General features: G+C 39.8%; 1 protein-coding gene across 1 annotated transcript in view; it reads left to right on the top strand.

Moving 5' to 3' along the window:
- Positions 1 to 22,804, top strand: part of PATJ (PATJ crumbs cell polarity complex component) — a 187,062-nt gene that overhangs the window by 133,795 nt on the left and 30,463 nt on the right. Inside the window, exons 30-35 of the mRNA XM_063138122.1 lie at positions 1,988 to 2,060; positions 7,075 to 7,146; positions 7,589 to 7,703; positions 10,457 to 10,587; positions 19,243 to 19,326; positions 22,108 to 22,301. Of these exons, the coding sequence (XP_062994192.1) occupies positions 1,988 to 2,060; positions 7,075 to 7,146; positions 7,589 to 7,703; positions 10,457 to 10,587; positions 19,243 to 19,326; positions 22,108 to 22,301 (669 nt within the window). The remainder of the gene's footprint in view (positions 1 to 1,987; positions 2,061 to 7,074; positions 7,147 to 7,588; positions 7,704 to 10,456; positions 10,588 to 19,242; positions 19,327 to 22,107; positions 22,302 to 22,804) is intronic.

The following is a 22,804-nucleotide window of genomic DNA, read 5'->3' as shown; positions in this document are numbered from 1 at the left end:
TGCTAGACTGACAGTTGCCTGTTCTCTAGTAGCATAGAGCCAATGTCACATTGGGAAGCCATTCCCCTAACATGACATATGAGCTACATTTCCCCCAAGCATTTGTATTCTGGAAGGGCTTATTCCTTGAACATAAGGAAGTAGTTGTAGACTTGTTTACAAGTGGCTCTCCAAAGGCTCAGGCAAAGATCTTCCACATTGCCTGCTACCTGAGATTCTTTAGCTAGATAAGCTAGTTATGACATTGCATAACATTATGTTTTCCCCTCCCATTTGATATAATGAGGCATGTTTTCAAAACAATATATGAAGAACTAGCTATCAGCTCCTTTAGAGGCTAAGTGAAAGAAGCAGGTGCGTCAGATTGGCACCTCTGCATTTTCTCTTTGGCTCTGTGCCCACAGCCTAAGAGGAAAGTGCATGGTGCTGGACAGGTTTTTAGCTCAAAAGCTGCTGAGCTGCAGCAATCTAATCTGCCAGCATTTGGAATTTCAGAAGCAGAACTCTTAAAGATCCACAACCATTCCTAATTTTCTCTGGTGCCAGTTCTGAGACAGAGCACACTGTCTATCCAAAGCATACAGGTGACTGGTGTAGTGTTACTGGCTATTTATTAGTGTGAATACCTTTTCTACAAGGTCTTCCCCATGGCCGGCAACACTTTCCACCACACACACAGTAATGCTGCCACCAGGACCTTTACCTCAGGTCTAACATCTTTACTTCTTGAGATATGAAGACACACTGGCTCTTTACTCTGACATATATTACTCTCCTTATCACTTTTACCCTTTGGTAGTCATGAGCCATAGGCATCGGATTTCGAAAAGCAGAAATATTCAAGTTCAGGACAAGAGAGACGTTTCTGGAGAATGGGAAAGTGAAATGGTGTCTCCCCCCCCCTTTAATCCCTTGTGAAACCTCATTCTATAGCATGGAGAGGAAAGAGGGTGTGGAGGAGGAGGAGGAGGAGGAGGAGGAGAATTAGATCAATTCATATACTACGTAACATATCTCAAGATAGCTCTAAATGGTTTTAACCTCAGAACTTGCATCTGTCCAACCCTAATCCCTTCAGGACACCATAAGCTGTTAGGGGCCGTTTTCATTTTCAACTGACACCCTCAACTTTCCATGGCTCAGCAAACCTCAACATTGTATATGGTCTGGGAAGCCACTGAGCATCAATCTTTCCATTTAGAGGATTTAAAAATAGTATTTTTCTTGGAATATACAATTGATTCTTTTTCTTGGAATTTATGACCAATAGACTTCTGCATACCTGCATTGTTTCAACTATGCAAAAACACTACCTTATTTTGTAGAGGCCTCACTTCTAAACTAATAAAAACAGGATCACCCAAGTTTGGTATTAGAATGATGATGTAGTCATATAAAAGAAAGAGAGAGAGAACATTTAATACAGTATTAATATTGAAGTACTAATTATTATACAAAAAGTGACCATAGTCAGCAGAGAGTAATTCTGAGAGCACAATTGAAGTTGTCATCCGCAATAATGTAAACAGGAGATTGGGGCACATCCAGGAAGGCTTGTTGAAACAGGAAGGAATAGTAGTATTTTGGCAGCGTCCTCGAGGAAATAGCCCTAGACCTACCATAAGTGTGTTATGTTAATTGCATGCAATATATGGAAATGGGCTGCAGCTCACCAAATAATGGCACATTTCCAATGTGGGCCTCAGTGCTAAGCATTTTGCCCATTTCCTACTCTAAGCAAAAATGAAGGGACAAAACATTCTTCAGTTCGGTTTCTAAATGTCTCTATTTTTTTTTATAGAGGTTAGGTCCTTGGTTGTGCTAACAGCACACGATCCAGCAACAACAGGTCTAGATCTGGTTAGTGCATTGGATGGGGCACCACCTGGGACCCCTATGTGCAATAAAAGAAAAAAATATGAAAATTTCAGTAGGTATTTTGTAGTTTGTCTAATGTATCGTTCCTCCCTTCTCTCTTGTTTCTCAGCAACGATGATGCAGTTAACCAGATGGCTGTGGCTCCTTTCCCATTACCCTCTAGCTCCCAGTCTTCCATTGAGGTAAGATGCATTTTGATGTTTCTTAAATGAAAGCAATTAATCATAATTAGTGGGTTAATATAAACCCAGACATTCATCTAATAAAACTCTGAGCCATAAAAAAGTGTTGAGCAGAGATTCAACTGAAAATGAATTTCCCCTCATAATAAAATAGCTGGTATGGTGCAGTTAAACGTATCCCTTTCCTTCAAGAAAGACAGTTTGCTAAATAAGTCAGAGCCTTAATTAACATTTGCACAATTTAAATTAGAACCATTGAACAAAGAGATGAACAGGACTGAAAACCTGGCATCAGGAGAACATTTTCATTTCCCAGGATTCACAGAGGGCATTCATAACTCTTTGAGATAGTCCCTCCTCTTCCATCAATAGGCAGGGCCAATGTCTTGCCATCTTCTCCAGTGGGAGGAATATCCCTGTTCCCCAAACCAGGCCTGTCTGCTGGCAGTACAACAGGGCCTCTGGTGAGCTCTGTGCTCGCCACGTCTTTTTAACTTTCATTTTTGTTGAAAAGTCTTCTCTGCTCTCTCTTGCCCACTTCCTTCCTGACACAGACTACTTAGGGCTGGAGGCCCTTCCATTAGGCATGAAGGAGGAGGCATTACCTTCACCGTGACTATACCCGCCCCCCTTGGACTTGCTTCTCTTCTTTATCATTGCTTGTTCACCTTTCTCTTGCTGTGGCTCAGATAATGGTGGTGGTGAAAAGGAAGAGCATTGCTCACTGGCTCTCTGCCAGTCACGCGTGCAAGTGATAGCAATGATGACAAAGAGGATGAGGAGCAATGGTGACAATGCCAGTGAGAAGGCAGACTCACTGAGGGATGGAGCCCACTGAGGATGCCTTACCCAAGGCCCCTCAAAATTCTGGAGCTGACATTGAGCCCAGTAAACAATTTACTGGGGAAACCCAACATCTAAAATGACAGGGAAATTATTAAAAAGTAATGGGGGAAAAGGCTACTAAAAGGCCTAGGGGGGGGAGCTCTTAAAGCCCTTAAAAAACTAAAATGAATATTTCACCAAAAATATACCATTCTCCACTGTAGGTGGCCAACCTGGAAGAGAGTTCCAGAGCTAACTGAAAAGGTCCTATCCTTGTTTCCCAGTTGGGAATGAGAAGGGCCTTGGATGAGAAGGATTAGGCCAATAGATATAGAACAAATGCCTGGAAATGTTGCAGCGAGGGAAGCCTTTTGCAGCGTTCCTCTGTGGGAAGCCTTTTTTGCATTAAGTTTTGAAATGATTCCTTCTTCTTCACTGTGCCTGGGCATAATAATGAACTATGGTTTATATAGTTGCAAGAACAAGCTGAAGAGAGCCTCAGGCTCATGTTCTTCTCCCACCCACCCTTTCACCAAGAACACTTCTGTCTTTTCTGGATTACACTTCAGTTTGCTAGCCCTCATTCATAAACAGAAAACAGATTTTTCTGTTACAGATGTCTCTTACAGATTTTTACCCGTCACAAAGCTGGGCTTTTGCTGTCTGGGCAGTGACCATGGCTTTGGGGATTAGAAATGTATGCAAAGCTTGAAGTTTCCCATTGCCTCTTTTGGAAACTAAAAGAAGGGGGCAACGAAAACTCCATGCTCATAAATCCTTGAGGATGCTGCAGTTATCTCTAATCATGTGGTGACCATTCTAACAGGTCTGTCATTTCCCTTCTCTCTCTGTACTTGGGTGCTTTGCACTGCAAGTAATCACCTTCAAAGGGGCCCTGAAACTGTGTGAGTAGAGAATACAAAGGTGGTTTTACTTCACCATGCATATGATATTCAGAGGGTTGTTGTGTATGCATTAAAGGTGACCTGGGAAGATGTTCATTTGAAAGGCAGGCCTTTTGATGCATTACACTAAAAGCAGATGGAAGGTTCCCACCTTTCCAACAAGCAAGTAATTTAAAATCTTCAGTGTTGACTTACCAGGAAAATCACTTGAGTGACAGCTCTAGTGTGCTTTTTAGCTCTGTGCTTTTGCTTTGCTGCATCATGCATTCAGGATAATCAAATTTTGTGTTTAGCTGGAGGCTTTTTCAGCTTGAACGCTATTATAGCTGCAAGATGTCTGTCCTTGAGTCAGTCTTGCCTTCAAGCACCAGCTGAATTTGTTGGTTTGCTGGCTTTAAAGAAGGACTTCATAATCATATTTACCAATATTTCTGCGGTAAATAAAATACTGCTGGGTTTTAAATTTTCATCAGCATATTCTATCTCTTAAAATTGTGCAGCATTATAGCAGAGGAAACAACTGGCAGTGTGTGGGAAACTAACATCTGAAGGACATTTCGTTATGGCAACCTTTTAATATTTCAGCTCATCCATTCGTCGTAATAAATTGCAAAACCACAATTTAATTGAGCTTTTTAAAACAACATGATCGTATCTGAAAAATCAATGCTTTTCTTTTCAGGTCTCTGTATACAATGTGCTTAACAAATTAACAAATACACACAAAAAGGTCCAAGGACAAGTTTTACCTCAGAAATGAAGCAAAACTTGCATGTCATTTGCTAATGTTGTGTAATTCTGCTAATCATAGGGGCAATTTACCTGGAGACACTTTCCAATGCGATTCAGATTAAAACCAGATTTGCTCCTCCAGTGGCACATGCAGCTAACTAAAGTGGTGTATAAAAAAAAAGAAAAAGGGGTGGGGTGGGAGGGAAGAACTGCTTTTGAGCAGACTGCATGAGAAATGGCATTAAGTTTGGGCATATGTGGGTGGAGTCTCGCAGCATCAACAGCCTTCCTTTAAAAAAAACATTAACCTTATGTGAAGGTGCACTCCTCTGGTTAAGCGCAGATTTATCACAAAACGCTTCCTCATCCCTTTCTCCAATCCGTGCTGTGCTAAGAAAGTGCAGTGGAAGTCAATAGGAATTATGTCACAATAGACATGTTTAGTGGGCTGTTAGTTGAGGTCACACAAAGGCCCTTTCTACACCTAAGGATTATCCCAGGAAAATGGAGGGATCGTCCATTTTCATGCACAGGGACGATCCCGGGGGGAAAGGCAGGTGTAGAAACGGCCAAACTCTCAAACCATACTGAAGCGAATGTGATGGGAAAATCCATCACAAAATGGCTTTACAAAATTGCAGCATGAAAACCCATGGTTGCTGCATAGAGGAGGGAATGTCATGCGCCCTGACAGTGTATGAAGTAGCACCAGAGTAAATCCCATGTATAGATTGGGCCATAGACGGAGAGGGGCAAAAGCTAGACAGATAACACTGAGGTCCGGTCCCCTTGAACATTGGAAGTCTACATTAGGTTAGTCTCCTCTGGTTTTCAATATTTTCCCCAAGCATTTCCAACAAGCCTAAGTTCTGAACCATTAGAAACATGAGGGTTTGGGGGATTAATACTAAAGCTAAAGTCTTGGAATGCTGAAAATTAAAATTCACATTTGCAAGGTGTGATTTCAGAAGCACCAAATGTGCAGCAAACATATCAAACAAATTAATTATATGTAGGTTTTAAGAAAGAAAGTTAACATTTTGCAATTTGAGTATTTTTAAATGTGGCACCCTAATTCTTATTCAGGAAACTCATAAGCACACACTACTTTGAAGGTAGTTTTCCTACATTCACACTAACCAGCTCAGCTAATTAGCGCAGTTGCTGTATTCCCAAAGGGTGGAATTGGGTCTTGGTTAGTCTCACATTAAATGGCTTTTTTCCCAATCAGTCTTGCTATAACTAGATGTATAATCCATTGACTTGAAGTGAGTCAGAAAGCAATCAGATTTGCCTGGCTATTTCCCTCATGTACAGAGTTCTACAATGAGCTGACTGAATTATACTATTAGACCAGGAACTTGGGCCTTTGGAATTGATATACCTTTTTAGCCTGTCTAATGATGATGGGCTTTGTGATGGAACTGAAAGGGAAACTGTAATTTTAATGATCAATGTGAGAAAATGTTAGTCAGCTGCCTAATGTTTCCTAAGAGGAACCAGAGAATATTCTTTTGCATCTGAAAATACTTCATACACACACACACACACACACACACACACACACACACACACATAAATGAGAAAGTTATATGGCAGCAAATGACAGGATTTATCTCCCCTATATAACTTTTTATCTGGGATTTGCAGTGTAGATCAATTTTAATTTCTTCCCATGTTTTCCTGGTGCTTCAGTATGGTGAGCTCACTCCTTGTTTAGTAATTAGTGGAATAGTTTTTGTTCCTGATAACTCATAGTAAGCACATTTTTTCATCCCTTGTAAATTAACACAAAGTTGTGTACCTTAAACTGCAAGGAAATGGAGACGTTCCACTGAAATGAAGAGGAGGAGGACAACATTAATCATTTCTCTCAATATGTTTACCTAGACATCCCTTTCTAATTTAAAGAAATCTATCAGTATTGTCTTTAAAATGGGGTTTGAACCCTGTAAATAATTCTTAATAGTGCAATCCTGCATTGTTTTCTCCAGCCTTTTGTAATGTTTCCTACACACACATATAAAACAATGTGGAATGAGATATTAATGTGGGATGAGAAGTGTGGTAGAATCCCCCCCAAATCAGAACATATGAGTTTACTTAACGAGTGAGTTAGGTTTATTATTTAATATACTCAACAGAGAGATTTGCAGAAAATAAATGAAAAGCGAAATGGACTGGATCCAGGCTATGTTAGCCATGCTTTTAGTCCCATTTAAAGCAACTGGATTTAAGTTGGTCATGACTAAATTATCCCATTGATTTCAATGGGACTAATGCATGACTGATTTAACATGGCTCAAATCTAAAGTTTTAAATTTCCTAATTTACACGATACTTTGCTTGAAGAACTTTAGCAGCATGTAGCAGTGAGCTGCAGAGTCTACATGTCAGTTGAATTGTGAATTGAGTATCTTGGTTTGGGGCAATTTTTAAAGTGAATTAAAAATAAAGGCTGTGTTAAAATCAGTTGGATTTGAGCATGTCATCCATATCTTTGCATTGGTCTGCATTGTAACTTTTTAATTTTTTTTATTTGTTTTTATTAGGATGTCAGTAACAAGATTGACAAACAGGTGGTAGAGAGCCAGCAAGTTATGGCAGAACAACCTCCAGAAAACGTATGTATTTCTATCCCCTTTTGTCTTCTTTAATGTGAAACAAATGGATTTATTGGGCCTCTTTTAACTCAGAAAAATGTATTAAGTTTTGAATAGCAGCATTTTCAAAATTTTCAGAAAAGAGCAAGAAATAATAATAGACAAGTATATAAAAATAGTTTGGGGCGGTGTTTTGTACATCATAGTCAGGATTTTATCAAGGCTCTTAAATCTTATGCTATATAATGATTCACCAGTGCATTTTAAACAAAGATTTCTGCTATCACAACATCAAAGGTAGGTGGATCATTACTTCTAAAGTTGTTAAATGCTGTATTACACATCCATCTTCTGATCCATTTAAAGATCTCTGTACTATGGTTTAAGCTGCTTGTTTGGATTTCAGAAGAAGGCTTAGCAGTTCAACTACTTTTGTTTCTTTTTATTTTTTCTCCTTTCCCAGTTTCGTAACCAATTAAAGCAATCAAAGACTTCAACAGTAATCCCCATCAGTTTACATGATATCTCTTTGGCACCTGCACCGTCTTATTCTCCAGAGACCGAGTTCACCAGCAGAAGTATGAGCTAATTATCTCCATCTGAAGAGTACATACATACCTTGCATTCATTACTATGTTTTTTTGCGATGATGGTAGCTAGCTTATTATTAGTATTAATATTTAGATTAACAGATTTAATTCTTTGGATATCATTCTTTTAAAAATCTTTTAAAAGTAATTATCTTTAACATATTGCAAACTAGGGATGCTTCAATGTAGGTAAAATGTATTTAATTTCTTTCTCTTTCACTTGGCCCACAGCAGCTTTTACCTGCTGTGTATTTATTGAAGCATTTGCTACCTTCAGATTGAAGTGGCATTAATTCCTTTCAGTGTCTTGGATCCTAAGATAAGTTAACTTAAGAAAGTTCATGGAAGGAAACAATTTCTAGAGGGCAGCCCTGTTTTTTCTGCAATAGTCTTGGGACTCCTTAAAGGCTTAATAAATTTCTCTGGCATATGCTTTTGTGGACAATAGTCATGGAAGGAAATTTTCTTGGTCCACTCTTTCCTCCCTGCCACCCCTGCAGCTTCCCTATGATGCTCAAAAAGCCTCTTTGGACAGTTGAGGGGGCCTCTCCTTCATGCGGGACAAGGCGTGAGGTATGCTGGGGTTGAGGAAAATGCCCCAAATGGGGCTTGAATCCTAAGATAACTTTACGGAAGGAAAGTTCCCCCCAGCCCGTGACCCCTTGCATGCCATACCACATTGCTCAGGAGGGGCTCCAAATCCTCTAGATAGACTTTGTGTGTGAGGGGGGAGTGTGTCCACCAGCAACTGTAGAGGGAAGTTGGTGTATGAAAATTTTCTTCTGTTAAGTTTCATCAGTTAACTTCATCTCTGGTTTGGATCCTGTGATATTATTTGTATAAAAACTACTGTGGCTTCTGGAGAGTTGCAAGGTACAAGGCATTCATAAGTTAGCTGATCACCTGCAGCATGTTAATAGCTCTAGGACCAGGAAGGAGGTTCCTAAACCCACCCACCCTTCACTGTTTGTAGAATTGAAGTCCTGCTCATCAGGTTAAAAACAAACAAACATAGAAATTGTATGGCCACAACACCTCTGGGTCAGCCTGGGCTGAGCTGCCTAAGCTTTTCTTGGACATGGAACTTTTTGGCCTGATCTGTACATGGCAACACATGCCCATATCATTTAGGTGGTGGAATGAACTGTACCACTTCTGATGTGGGTATCTCATTTTTAATTACCATCTAAATTATACAACTGCTTTGCTAGTAGAATAAACAAGCACAGCAGGGAGAAGAGAAGGCTAGAAACTTTCCTGCCTGCTGGTACTAATTTTTTACTTCCAGGGAAAATGTTTTGTTTTACATGATGGCGCATAAGAAATGCCTCAAGTACCATCTCCATATTCTACCACTACATTCTGCTGCATATTAAAGACCAGGCCTTGTTGTCAGTCCTTATGTTTAAATTGTGCAGTGCCCTGAAACCTGAATGGGATGGATGGATTATAATTATATTATTATTATTATTATTATTATTATTATTATTATTATTATTATTATTATTATTTCTTCCTTCTATACTCACAGAAATGATGTATGAGCACTGTATGTTATGAATTAGGAGCTCAGAAATCTCAGCCATGGTAATGTTGTAATCACAAAAACTGTAAAGCATACTTTAAAGATTACAGAACTTGCCACAGCTGACATTGCATGGCTCATGTGAATAAACCAATCTTGTGAGTAAAGAAACGTGCTAATAAAAATTAAAAGCAAAATCTTGATTGGACCTTAAGTAATAGAAGATCCAGATTATTATTTTTTTCAATTTTGGCAGCTATAATTAATTTGTGACATAGTTTATCAGAATGATATGTCACCTTTTCTATCTGGAATGAGACATGAAAATGCATTGCAAGGCAGCATTTAAACAGCGTGGCTGCAGCCTTTGAAGTATTTACTTTAAAATACTTTGAAGTGACTCACTTTAAGTTATTATTCTTGACCTCAGTGGATCCACATTTTAAGAAAGCAATCTTTGAAGACTTTATCCTACTTCAAAATAGGTCCCTACAAAAATTAGATTTGTTGTACGTTAGTGGCTTTTATTTCTATCTGAATTGCAATGATCCAGAAACAAAGGCTGCTTTGCCACTCCTTCCTTCTGAAGCCCCACGGTATCACTGCTGCAGGATGGGGGGGGGGAATCCCGACACCAGGAGGGAGCATGGGGTTTTCAAGCAGTCATCCCGCCCCCTGCCCTCTTCCTGGTGACCAGTCATCTGCCACCATTCTCCCGGAATGCCCCCTGGATCGATGACAGAGTGAGATCACATGGCGGAAGGGCCATGGTGACCTTGCTTTGAAGAAAAAAGTCAGGGTAAGTCCCCAACTTTTTAAAGCACAACTTCGGAGAAAAGCCCTGCAGTGGCTGTGAATCGGTGGCTGCACCGTATAACTGATGCAGTGCTGATTCGCAGCCACCACAGGGCTTTGCAGCTGTATAGAGACACACACTCCCAGTGAGTTTCCCCCCACATATTCCTCAAATCGAATTAATTTAATGAGGGTGTGCTGACAGAATATAACATTCAATGTGTTCCTCTTCAGCATCTTTGTATAGTGCAAGGCCCTCCAAAGTTGTTAAACCACAACTCCCATCATTCTTCACCACTGGTCATGCTAGCTGGGGTTGATAGGAGTTGGAGTCCACCAACATTTATAGGGCTGCAGTTTCCCCACACCTGGTGTAGTGCTTGTTATTTCATTGACTAGTACATTTTATCTTTGTTTACAGGCAACTTTCCACCTCCTTTTGTGGATCCAGCAACATGCTCAATAGTTCCTGGTCAAGAAATGATCATAGAAATATCCAAGGGCCGATCAGGGCTTGGTCTCAGTATTGTAGGAGGGAAGGATACGCCACTTGTAAGTTGTCAGCTGGCTGGGTTTTTTTCTTTAATACATTGAAAGCTTTCATGAATCTCAAAATACTTTAAATTTTGATACAGTGAATGAAATAAATGTAGAAACAGCGTTTGCAGGCAGAAGAGAACTCTTGGGAAGGTGAGGAAACTATTTTTGTAATTTAAATAGTCAGCAGGGCTGGCCCATGACATTTTAGCCTGGGGTGAAGGGCAAGATGTCGCCTGCACCGCCCATTCCACATATAAAATCTTACTGAACTGGCAGCTGAATCTTACTTCAGAACTGGTGATAAGGCAAATCTTACACTGTACCTGAGGGAAGGAAAGTAGATTAGGGGGCACAGAGCAGCCTAACTTGGGGGATTCAGGGGGAGTGAAGGGGGCTCCTGGCATCCCCCATCCCCTGGTATTTGCCACCTGAGGGAGCTTCCTCGCTCTGTCTAGGGCCGGCCATGGCAGGCAGGAAAAAGGAAGAGGTATCTTTTTATTCCCGCCCATGGAGCTCTAGACTAAGGAAGTATATGGTGGAGATTATATACCGTTTGAAATGAGATTTGACATATATTTTGATCTTCTGTAAGAATGCTTGTGGATAACTGTGTGGATACCAATTCCATTTAAACATGTCATCAGCAATATGTATAATTAGGAGGTTAAGCGTTCTTTTCATAGTTGTTCCCTATTAGAATAGAAGGGGCTGCCTTCTCTTGAATTATACCAGCTGTTCATACTATCTAGTTTTGAAAGACTTGAGGGTCAAGCTACACATTTTGTTAAATATGTAGTGTGCCGCTAACCGTCTTTATGTTTTTTGCTCATAAGAAAGCGTGTGGGGCCAAAAAGGTTAAAACATCTCCAAGGATGTTTTAACCTCCTTGGAGAGGAGCTAAAAAAAGGGAAACCTCCATTTGGTGTCATTTGCCCCTATGTGGGGATGACAAATTTTAGAAAACAGGCGGCTGAAATGAAGGTCTCCCCTACGTCTGTGCAATGGTCCTAATCCGGATCAGGGCCCTGCATGCTTGCTTGAGCAAAAAACAAACAAAGAGAAGGCCAGCTGTATGCTATCGATTTAACAACCTGTGTAGGCTCTGTTTGAGATCCTTTTCTCTGCAGCTGCCTAGGATTTGACACTTCTACATGCAAACCATGTACTCTACCATGAAGCTGCAGTTTCTCTGTTTTACAATTGGCAGCTGTGGTAGTCTGCAGTTTAACAGGGCATCCCCTCTCAATATCTCAGTGCTTCACATCGTAATTCTGTTGTATCATCGAAGGGATGCCTGTAAGCCTGCTACCACCAAGAAGTTAAGAAGGTGGCAAGATTATTCCAGATCACCATGTATCCAATTATTAAGCAGCTAGTTGTAAGCTTGCAAGAGTTAATGGAAATATGCGTTCCATTTTCTTGGGCAAAAATACAAATTAGAAAAATAAAAGGGGAAACCTTTTGGGGGATTAATAAAGAACAGAAAAATAGAGAATTATCAGTAGCAGTGACAGTATTCCATATGGGTTGCTGTAGTGTCCACCCTTGTAACTGGGACACCCTTGAAAATAGAGAAGAATGGAAAAATACTGTGCCTTTGTCTTAGGTTTATCAGCCCTGCTACCAAGCACACAATAGGGATAAGAACACAGCACCTATAATAAACATGTATGTGAGAGGAAAGAGCAGTCAGCATTCCAAATTACAAACCTTTCCCTGCTGCCGTCTTCCCTTCTTGCACAAAAAATCCCTGAGCTAAACACCGTGTAGCTTTGCCATCTCATACATACTAGACAGCTCCTTTGATCTACAATGACAGATTTCTTGTTTCCTTTTAATAGTACATTGGCATTCATCATGCTGAGAACCAAAAATGTGTGCTTATTTGCTTTTTGTAACTTCCAAGTATGTGATTCAAAGGCAGGAACAAAATAGTAAATATGGTAGCTTTTTGCAAAAATAAAAAATAAAAAAAATCACACCAAATATAGAAATCTAATGATTTGAAAGGCATAAACTTACAATATCAATTTGAAAATATCCTTGACATTATAAGAATGCAGGTGGCTCTTGCAAAGGTTATCCCTGGCTTCCAGCGATTAACAAATCCCTCCACTGAAAAATATTTTTAATGTTCAACCTTTATTGTCAATTTTCCATTATTTTGCAAACTCCAGTCAACAACAGGTAGGCACTCAAAGAAGACAAAAACAACAATAGCAATGAGTGTCAGTTTATTTTGTACCATTTCCCAATGTTTCGGAGATAACCTTTTTCCTCAGCTGCTCTCTAGAATACATAACCTATTAGTTTTATACACATATATGCACAAGATATAAAGCATAAAAAACCATGGACTAATCAGCTATATGCATTCACTATATTACAAATTTTCAGCACAAATGAAACATTTACATGGTTAGTGGTTTGTAGCTTTTTAACCAACCATAATTTGTTTGCAGGAATGGGTTCAGACACAGTGACCAGATTCGCACAACACGACAATCCACCATAGGTGATCAGCCATAGTGGGTTGTCGTGTCATGCAAACCCGCATGTTTTTTGCAGGTTGGCTTATTTTTCATGAACAAGCCACCCTGAGAATCCACGTTTTTTGATTGCCATGGTGGTCATCTAAAGCCGGCAGGCCGCTTCATGGTGGGTTGTCAGGAATGGCTATAGAGCTGCCCAGCAGGAACAGCAAACCACCCTGCCACTCCTCATGATCTCTCTAGTGCCGTTTCCATCCTCCTTCATCCCTTCTCAGCGCCCTCACGATGGTTAGGAATGGTTCACACAATATGCTAAGTTGTAGTTCACAATATTTAAGCCATAATGTTTATCTCAAAATACTTAACCACTGTGACTTAGCGTTATCATCTGAACAAGGTCTCAGAGTAGTAGCTCAGCAAATCCAGAATATGCTTGGAAGCACCGTCTGGGATTACGAAATGCAACTTATTCTTCAGTACTTTAGTAAAAAGATAATTCCACTTGAGTTATTCTGCCCTTTTTATTCTTTGAGCTATTCTGCCCTATATTCTTTGCAAGTAGTTTTCCCAGCTTCTATTGCTGGCTCTTAAGAAATGGATTGTCATCTCACTAAGAAAGAAAGAACTTAAGAAGATCTCTGCTAACTCAGACCAAAGACCTTCTTAGTACAACATTCTTTTCTTGTAGCAGCTAATTTCCTATTTATTCCTACTCTCTGCTTCCTGTTATTCAACCAGTTACCAGTTAATAAGACAGCCTTCCTTTTACCTCCATGACTGCTATGTTTGTTCAAGGGCCTTTTGTTTGGTACTTCGTCAAAACCTTTTTGAAAATCCAAGTATATAATGTCCACTGAATCATCATTATCCATATGTATGTTGTCACTCCCAAAGAACCATACCGACTACGAGGGGGCGGGGAGAGCAATTTCTGGGCTCTGGGGTCAGAGCCTGGTTCTGACCTCAGTTTCCAGAAACGGAAGAGTCTTATGGCCCTCCAGACAGTCTCAGAATGCCTGTGTATGGCAGACCCAAATTTCTGGCACATTCTAGCAACAGGACACAGGACACAAATAACAGTGAAACTCTTTATTGCAGCTGCTCAGGTTAGGTGGACCAGCTGTCCAGAGCTCACAACAAAGCTTACAGTGTTTATAGACCCCAGTAAATCAGATAGTCTAGGCAAAGGCTATTGGCACATTTCTTTATTCAAGAGGAAGTGTGAAGGCAAGAATTCACACAGACTCAAATTCAGAGTTCAAATCCAGCAATAGATTCCAAGACAGAGTCTTAACAATAAAGGATTCAAGGCAGAAAAGTGCAGGCATGTAATTATTCCAGGCAATTAATACATTGTTCTCAGCAAAAGCTCTGCGGACTCTGCACCATCTTTAATACAGGAGAAGGGCTGCCAAAGCTCCCCTTCTGATGATCTTTCCTGACAGAGAAATCTGGCCCTTAAGCAAGCACTACATCTAAGAGGCCATCTTTGTTCAGCCCTCTTTAGTGGATGCCATAACTTGGGAGGCATTCTGAGGCCCTATCTCCTGTGGAGTCATCCTCCTCCTCAGTTCTTACAATCCTAGGCTGTAAATCGGAGGCCTAATTCAGGACTGAATCTTGCAGCTGTGGTTGATAGGGAGTATCACCCTCCTTTGGCCTGCAATTAGATGGGAGAGCTGCACTCCCAGGCTTCCCATGACTGGACCGAGTTATAAATAATCATGATCTAACGTTGAATCAAACTCAGGCTCCAAAGCCATAGGGCCGACAGAGTTTGGACGAGGCCTAACAGTGTATCATATAAGAAAACTCATGGGAAACCGGCATGGCCTCAGAAGACTGGAAGATAAAGTTTCATTTGCAAAGTCCACCCATATCTGTCTCTGCTCAGTGCTGTGTCATAAAGCTATGCTGTGTATAACAGCAAATCTACACATTTATTATTAGGCATGGGACCAGATCTTATGACTTTGATATAACCGGGTTGCATCCTGAAAAGTTGGTGGCTGTATTGTAGGGAAGTTTATTCACCTGTCTAGCGTCCGTTCTGGATGCATTTTTCCACTGTTCCTGTGAAATTGGTCAGTTACAGGAGCTTGTTAATTATTATTTAAATTGCCCTTTTCCTAATTGTATCAGTAATTTGATTGTGCAACAGATTAAGATCTCTTTTTTATCAACTATATTTAAATCTGAAGTCATTTGTGATATAAAGTGCTCCAGCTTTCTGTAAGTAAATGTTTAGTAATTCCACCCACCCACCGCCACACACAAACCAGAGCTTTGGCATAGATTTTGCAATAGCAGAGTGGTTGTAAATACTCAGAGCCTTGGGACTGCAAAAGAAGGAGCTTCTAAACAATCTCTTGATCACAAAGTTTGCTCCAGGGCAAGGATGTTATTATTTCCTTCCTCTTCATGTCTCTCTCATTTTGTGTCACCTTGCCCTGAGTGATGTAGTGCTGCTTCACTAAAAATATTTTTTAAACTCAACAAGTTCTATAACCTCCCACTGACTATCCTTTCCATTATGAATGACTTTATATAGAAAGCAAGTTCTAAATGGTTTAATTTGTTTTTAGCTGAGTACATTATTTATTGGTTTATACTGTTTGATTTTATCTGTATGCCACCCTGAGATCCCAGTGATATACGGTGGGATACAAATGTTTTAATAAATTAATAAATGTTAGCTAAAAGACTGAATTATTAAAACCTGTTCATTTCCATTAGGATTAGCCACTGAAAACACTCGGGAGCTTTATTTTTGGATATTTTACTTTGGCTAGCACTCACATGGGTGTTTTAAGGTTTGGTATCTCTGCTAAGAACTTACAGTGTTTAGTTTTTCTGTAGGTCGAAGTTTATGGAGAAAGCCATATTTCAGATGGAATGTATATGAATGCTTAGGCAAATAAAACAGAATATACCAGAATACAAGTATTTAGAAGTAGACAAATTCATAGATGTAGTGTAACAACCAACCATGTTTCTTGTTATTTACATGAGACTCCCCTTTCTTCATTCATGTGGAGAGGAGATTTAAAGCTTCCATTTATGATTTCAAGGAATATGTGATTCCTTGTTGCTTCTAAACATAGCAAATGGTTTGATCAAACCACAATTTAACAAGCCAGGATATCAAAAAGATGAAATGTGTTTTGGCTTGATAATAAACTACCATTTGCCAAGTATTGATTCAACAACAAACCACGGATTCTTCTGAAGAACGCTTTAAATCTTTGCTAGTAATGTGTGGGAGGGAGGGGAGGTAGCATACAGACTCACGCCAACTCATAAACACAACACAGTGTTACAGCTGAAGGGAAATAAAGCCAAAATGGTTTAGTGGATAGAGTGTTGAACTTTGACTGCAGAAACCCTGGTTTAATCCCTACTCTCAGTTATTAAGCTCACTGGATATCTGTAAGTCTTTCCAGAACATGGTCAGGATGCTTGCATCTGTACGACCCACCACATTCTTTCTTGACCCTTTCTCTTCTTGGCTTCTTCAAGCTAGCCAGATGGATCAGGGTAATGGTGAATAAATCATTGTGGAATGGTGTGGTCCCCACTGCGTTTAAGTAGGCAGTAGTGCAGCCCCTCCTGAAAAAAAACCCTCCTTGGAATCAAATTCAAGCTAACTATCTGGTCACATATACTTGCTTCTTGGGCAACTTACTCAAGAGAATGGGGGTATCTCTGCTGCAGGAGCTCTTGAATGAAACTGATTATCTGGATCTATTCCAGTCTGAGTTCAGACCCAGTTTGGGGACAGAATAAGTCTTGGACATTCTGACGGATAACCTTTTTCAGGAGTGCATCGATGTTACTTCTCTCCTCTCAGTATGTAGAATAAATGACTGGTGATTAAGACCATGAGCTGGATCTGGAAAAGTCCCTAATCCAATCTGGTCTCCTTTGTGATGTTATTGTATGACCTTAGGCAAGCCACTGTCTCTCAGCTCCATCTGTAATAACTCTGGTGTATCTTACAGCATTGTTATAATGTTTATTGAAATTATGTATTTAAAGCATTTTGAGCACTTAGGTAAAACAATGATATAAAATACTAAATAGTAGTATTAGTGCTGAACCACCATTATACTGCGGCATGCTGCTGAAGATAGCCTCTTTCTGTGAAGAAAGACTCCTGCCCCAACCATAACATATAGAAATGCTTACCATATGGATTACTGTCAACAGGTTGCGCATCTTCACACTTCACTCCTGGGTTGGCTCAGCCCTGGGGCAAACTAGGGGCAAATCTATTTAGGGAAATCAGTAAGCAAACAAAAGGTTAAAGCAGGGCATTACCAGTCTTGGGGATGGGAGCCGAGGCAGTCCATAAGCAGGGACTTATCAGGAGTCCAGGGCACAGCAGCATGAGAGACCAGTCCAAAGCAAGGTTTCAAGGTACTGAGAACTGAAATAAGGTGGTTTTCCAGCAAGCAGCATGTCTCAACTGAGAGCTTATAAGCTGGAGTTTTCAGAGCCATACCCAGGACTCAACTGCAGCACTTCAGATGCATCTGGAAGATGTCCTCCTTATGAGGAGGGCCCTGTTTACAAGGAGACCTATACTCAAGAAGCACCTTCCTTTGCAAACAGGCACTCCTTCTTGCAGGGCCTCTTCTGACCTTCTTGAGATGTTGCCTCTGTTGGGGCTAGGGACTCACTCGACCTCTGTCTCAGAGGTAAATTTCTCTTCCCCTTGTGGGCTCATCTCTCCTGAGGGCTCAGGCTCCTCCATTTCTTCTGGCATGAACTTCTCCTTGGTGTTGTTCATCTCTGGGAGATCTAGTATGTCCTCTGAAGAGGATTCCCCTAGCAAGGGCATGATAGGTTGCTGCTGAAGCATTCACAACTTGTGAACATTCTTTTTTCTCTCGGTACCATCAGGAACAGGACCTAGTACTCTTAACTGTGGTCTTACTCTATGCTATTACTCCTCTAGTCTTGGAAACCATGCTCTAGTTGATGCAACCAAAAACTATGTTAACCTTATCATGCCCACAGCAGCATCAGAGCAGCATGTTGTGGATTTTAATTGTTATTTCATTATAACTCCTAAATCATTCTCTGAAATGCAGCTGCCTAGTCCCTAGTCTCTCCGCCATCTTATACTTGTTTTGTGTATCCATTATACCTATCTTCTTCTAAAGTTTAATTTATGCTCTTCTTAGCATAGCTCTTCTGTTTATTAATATCACTTTTGAATTTTTAGCATGAATTGTTCTCCCCTTTTATATAGCTGGTCATTAAAACTGAAAGATAGGAAGCATTCCATGGGGGCAGTCAGCATTCTGTTTCATAGCCAATGGTATCGCTGATGAAATGGTAAACATATGCTGTTTAAACCCCGCTTCCCCCCCCCCCCGCCCCTTATCAGGGACTCTGCTCCTGACAATAGGTGTATATCATTGAAATATTCCCTAGAGAAACATCTGATGCTGCAGTAATAAAACTAATAAACTTCTGGATTTCATTTCCTTTTGTGGAGGAAATTGCAGCCACTCAACACAAGGCATCAGTTTCCTAATTAATGCTGACCATCCCCATGAAGGTCTTAAAACAGTCATTATTCATAACAGTATCATTTAAAACTATCATAAAAGTTAAACTGGAGTAAAGCACAAGTTGACCTAGAGTTCATATGTAGTTAATGTCAGTCTGTATAAAACAGCTAAAAGGCTAGCAAGAATTACTGGATAGTATCAAACTTTAGGATCATACTTGTAGCCAAAAATCTAGATTTGTAGCAATGGAAAAAGGAAGATACTTTCTGTGACCCTAATAACTGAAGCTGATGTAACACTGCTAATCTAATCACGCTTAAGAGATTTCAAGTAGGCTACAGAACTGCATTTTCCCTCTGCTTGTTCTCAGATGTGAATTCCACCCTCTTTCAATCATCTTAACTATGATCAAGCATTAGGTTAGGACGATTAACTAGGCTTTCTTCTTAACAAGGCTTTGAAACTGGTTAGAATTAACACTGGTCAGTATTAGTCCCAAGGAGCACTTGGTCCACTCAAAATCTTGTGGCCATGGTTAGGTGATCTCCAATGTTTGCCTTGTTTAGAAACTGTAGTACAATTATTATTATTTTCATACTTGGAACTTTCTTTTAACTTACAAACGTTAATACGTAATTGATGTGTTCCATTAGGATGCTATTGTAATACATGAAGTTTATGAAGAAGGGGCAGCTGCTAGAGATGGTCGACTTTGGGCTGGTGATCAAATACTTGAGGTGAGATTCATGCTTAATTCCTTCGATGGCTGGGTTCGGACAACACAGTAATCAACCAGGGGTGGGCGGATAGGAACAAAATGGAAACCAACCGTTGATTAGCATGTTGTCCAAACCTGGCCGATGTTTCTATCTTCCATACATGGGCGGGGGCGGGGTGTTGGAGGGAGGAATAGGCACTGTACTGGAGTTACAACAAACACAGAGTTGAAATAATGGATTTATTACTATAAATATTATGCATAGAAACGATGGAATTTAACTAGTTCTGATTCTGTTTAGAATAATTTGGTGTACTGCACACATCTCTTGATTTAAGAATTGAAAAGTATTTCCAAATTAAGAAAACCTTGCATATATTTACTTCAACCCAGAATCAGTTATATTCTTTAACTTATGGTCAAAGGGTAGAATCCAGTGTAAATCCTACTTAGAGTAGATCCATTAAAATGAATGGGACTTAAATTAGTCATAACTAAAGCCCCATTCATTTAAATGGCTTTACTCTAAGTAGGACATATGTTGGATTCTGCGCAAAGTATCAACTGAAGCTATGCTTGCTCAAGCCACTCTATGGATCTTGCTGCCTTTCATACATTTTGTACTGGAATGCTACATAGAAATGGTTAAGAAATAAGTATGTATTTGATTGCAACTTAGAAAAGGAATAAAATTCACTGTAGCTGCAGAGCAACTGGAAACATCTCAGTGGCAGGTATACACAAATTCCCAACACACCTGTAATGACTTCTATGTACAGAGGTTAGGAAAACATTGAGGACTGCTCAGGAATTGCTCTTAACAACTCTTTCACAAAATGTTTCTTATGCTAGCTGCTATTCTTATGCTTTAACAAACTGATACCCTAACAAACTGATAGCGATACGAGTCACAGAAAAGGTTCAACAACAAAAAAAGCTTGTCAGGCATCTACTGCATATTCTTCACTGTTTCCAGAAGGAATATTTGGAATCAATGGCATAGGAGATATGGAATGAAGCTGAGGCATCAGAGTGCTGGAGAATAATTGGCGGCGTTTCAATGAAATCCTTGGGCCTAGAGCAGTTGCCTTCAAGTGCAAATACTTTCTGGCATCTACACATTTATCGGAACCCTAGACCCCAATGTGCTCATGTACCCCCCAGTGCAAAATTACCCACCAGTTGATCAGCAACAGGAGTAAGGACCAAGTACTACACCTGCCTTTAGTTATACGCCTTGGTTCCACAAATGTTTATATTTGCTACCGTTATCCATCTCCATGGCACCATTCTCCAAATTTGCTAAATTTGATCCTAAAATGAAAACTTTTAAAAAAGAAAAGACAGGCGTATTTATTCAGTTCTCCCCTAAATTAAAAGATAGTCTCTTACATCGTAAAAACTGCTTTGGGGGAGGTTAGGCCTGCATCTTCTAGGAATTATAGTACAGTATGTGGTTCATATTTCTTTATTTCAACCAAAACAGGTTTTCTATTTTGTCAGGAATATTATACAATCAGTGTCCTGGCTCCATTTATGAAATAATAATGTTTTAAGTGTAATTTAACTGCAATTTAAAAGTGCAGTACTGGTCTTGTGTGCCATCTATTGGAATCTGCAAAAAATATTTTCTTGCATTTCGAATTATAAAATTGTCTACATTTTGAAAGAAAAGAACAATGGTTGCTCATTTTTAATTAATTTGTTATATTTCTATACTGCCCCATAGCCGAAGCTTTCTGGGCAGTTTACAAAGATTAAGAGCGAACCAACTAGAAATGCATGAGAACGTTGGAGTTAGCACCATTGAACTTAGTAAAAGTTGCTTCTCAGTAGGCATGAATTGGATTGCAGCGTTAGTCCTTCACCCTGTTTACAGTTCTTGAGTTTTAGAATCTTGTGCTTTGGTGTAAAGAATTCTGGGAAATCTACATTTTCAAATTATTTAATTAGAAATTAAGAATGAATGCTACATAGATTCATATACATTCATAAAAAGGAATATTTAATAATGCTTCATACAAGGTATCAAACATGAAGTTGACTTACTGACACATTTCAGGGTATTGGCATAAAAGACTTCTAGGTTAAAATGATGGCAATCTAAAATGAAATATGAAATAATGTCATGGTTTATACTGATCAATGCATTGGAAAAAGTGACTAGCACAGAATGGACTGGTTTGGATAAGAAGCTAAACTATAATTTAGGGTTAGAAAAACAAGCCTAGGCTCTCCCCCTTGTTCCTTCAGCACAGCTGTACGGAAGGTTCTGAAAGCTTTTGTTTCTGTTTTTTATTAACTGTGACTTGTTTTATCAATCAAATCCTTCAAGTTCTGGTTAGTGGAAACAAGCCAACTTTATAAACAAGCTAATCGTTTATAAAGCTGGCTTGTTACCACTAACCATAGTTAAGATGTTTTAATGACATGCTAAACTGGGGTTAATCTAGAACACAAGTAGAAGCTTCTGATCTCATGGCTGCACCTGATAAGGAAGGGGAGGGGTGTTATGAGCCCAAAACTCATTGCAGTTTGCCTTTGGGAAAAGCAGCTTATAGAGTTGACGTTCTAGAATTCTACACTGAGACTCTCACAGATTTTCCATCTACATAATTTAGGTTATGAAATGCCATGTGAAAATGTTATATAGTTATCACTGCCTTTTATCAGCTGAAAGCTTTCCTACTGTATGTGACTTCTTTAACAATAAATTGATTTATTTTGATGTACTGCTTTAACTGATTAATTAAAATCCAGTAAAAAAGAGTCCTGTGAGTATAATATGTTCTTATTCCAGGTTAATGGCATAGACTTGAGGAATGCTGGTCATGAAGATGCTATCACAGCATTGAGGCAGACACCTCAGAAAGTGCAACTGGTTGTATATAGAGATGAAGCTCACTATAAAGATGAAGAGAATTTGGAAATTTTTGATGTAGACCTCCAAAGGAAAATGGGCAGAGGGTTGGGGCTGAGTATTGTCGGAAAACGGTAAGGACTACACTCAATCATAGCTCAGTTTAGAATAGTCTTGTAGTGAAAACAAAACAGCATTATAGAGGCATGACATCCTTTATAAAAATTTATTCAGTTTGTCCTAGAGCTGAGGTGAAATGCCTTCCCCGCAATTCACCATCCTATTTGCAGGAACTGAGTTGTGGGAGAGCATTTCACCAACTTGGAGATGCTGAATATGATTGCTGTGGTTTGATAATGCTTTAGGTAGCGTGTCAGTGACTTCCCATTCAATTTCCCCATTCCTGGTTTGTGTGTGTGTGAGAGAGAGAGAGGGTGGGGTGATGGTGGAGGTGTAGCATGGCGAAGAGTGCCACCTTCTTATTTTCTCCCTCGGTCTTATCTGGGGATGCATGGGAACAATATATGTAACTAGCCAGTGGTCAGCTGTTACCCAATTCTACAAAAGAGCAGTGTTCTGTGGGAGCAGGAATTAGAGCCTAGCCACTGGCTGGTTAGCAGTAGCTTCATACTGTAGC

Source organism: Elgaria multicarinata, chromosome 1, assembly GCF_023053635.1.
Source record: "Elgaria multicarinata webbii isolate HBS135686 ecotype San Diego chromosome 1, rElgMul1.1.pri, whole genome shotgun sequence".
NCBI classification, from domain to species: domain Eukaryota; kingdom Metazoa; phylum Chordata; class Lepidosauria; order Squamata; family Anguidae; genus Elgaria; species Elgaria multicarinata.
Note: the sequence above shows the minus strand (reverse complement) of the source record. Positions and strands in the feature narration are given on the sequence as shown.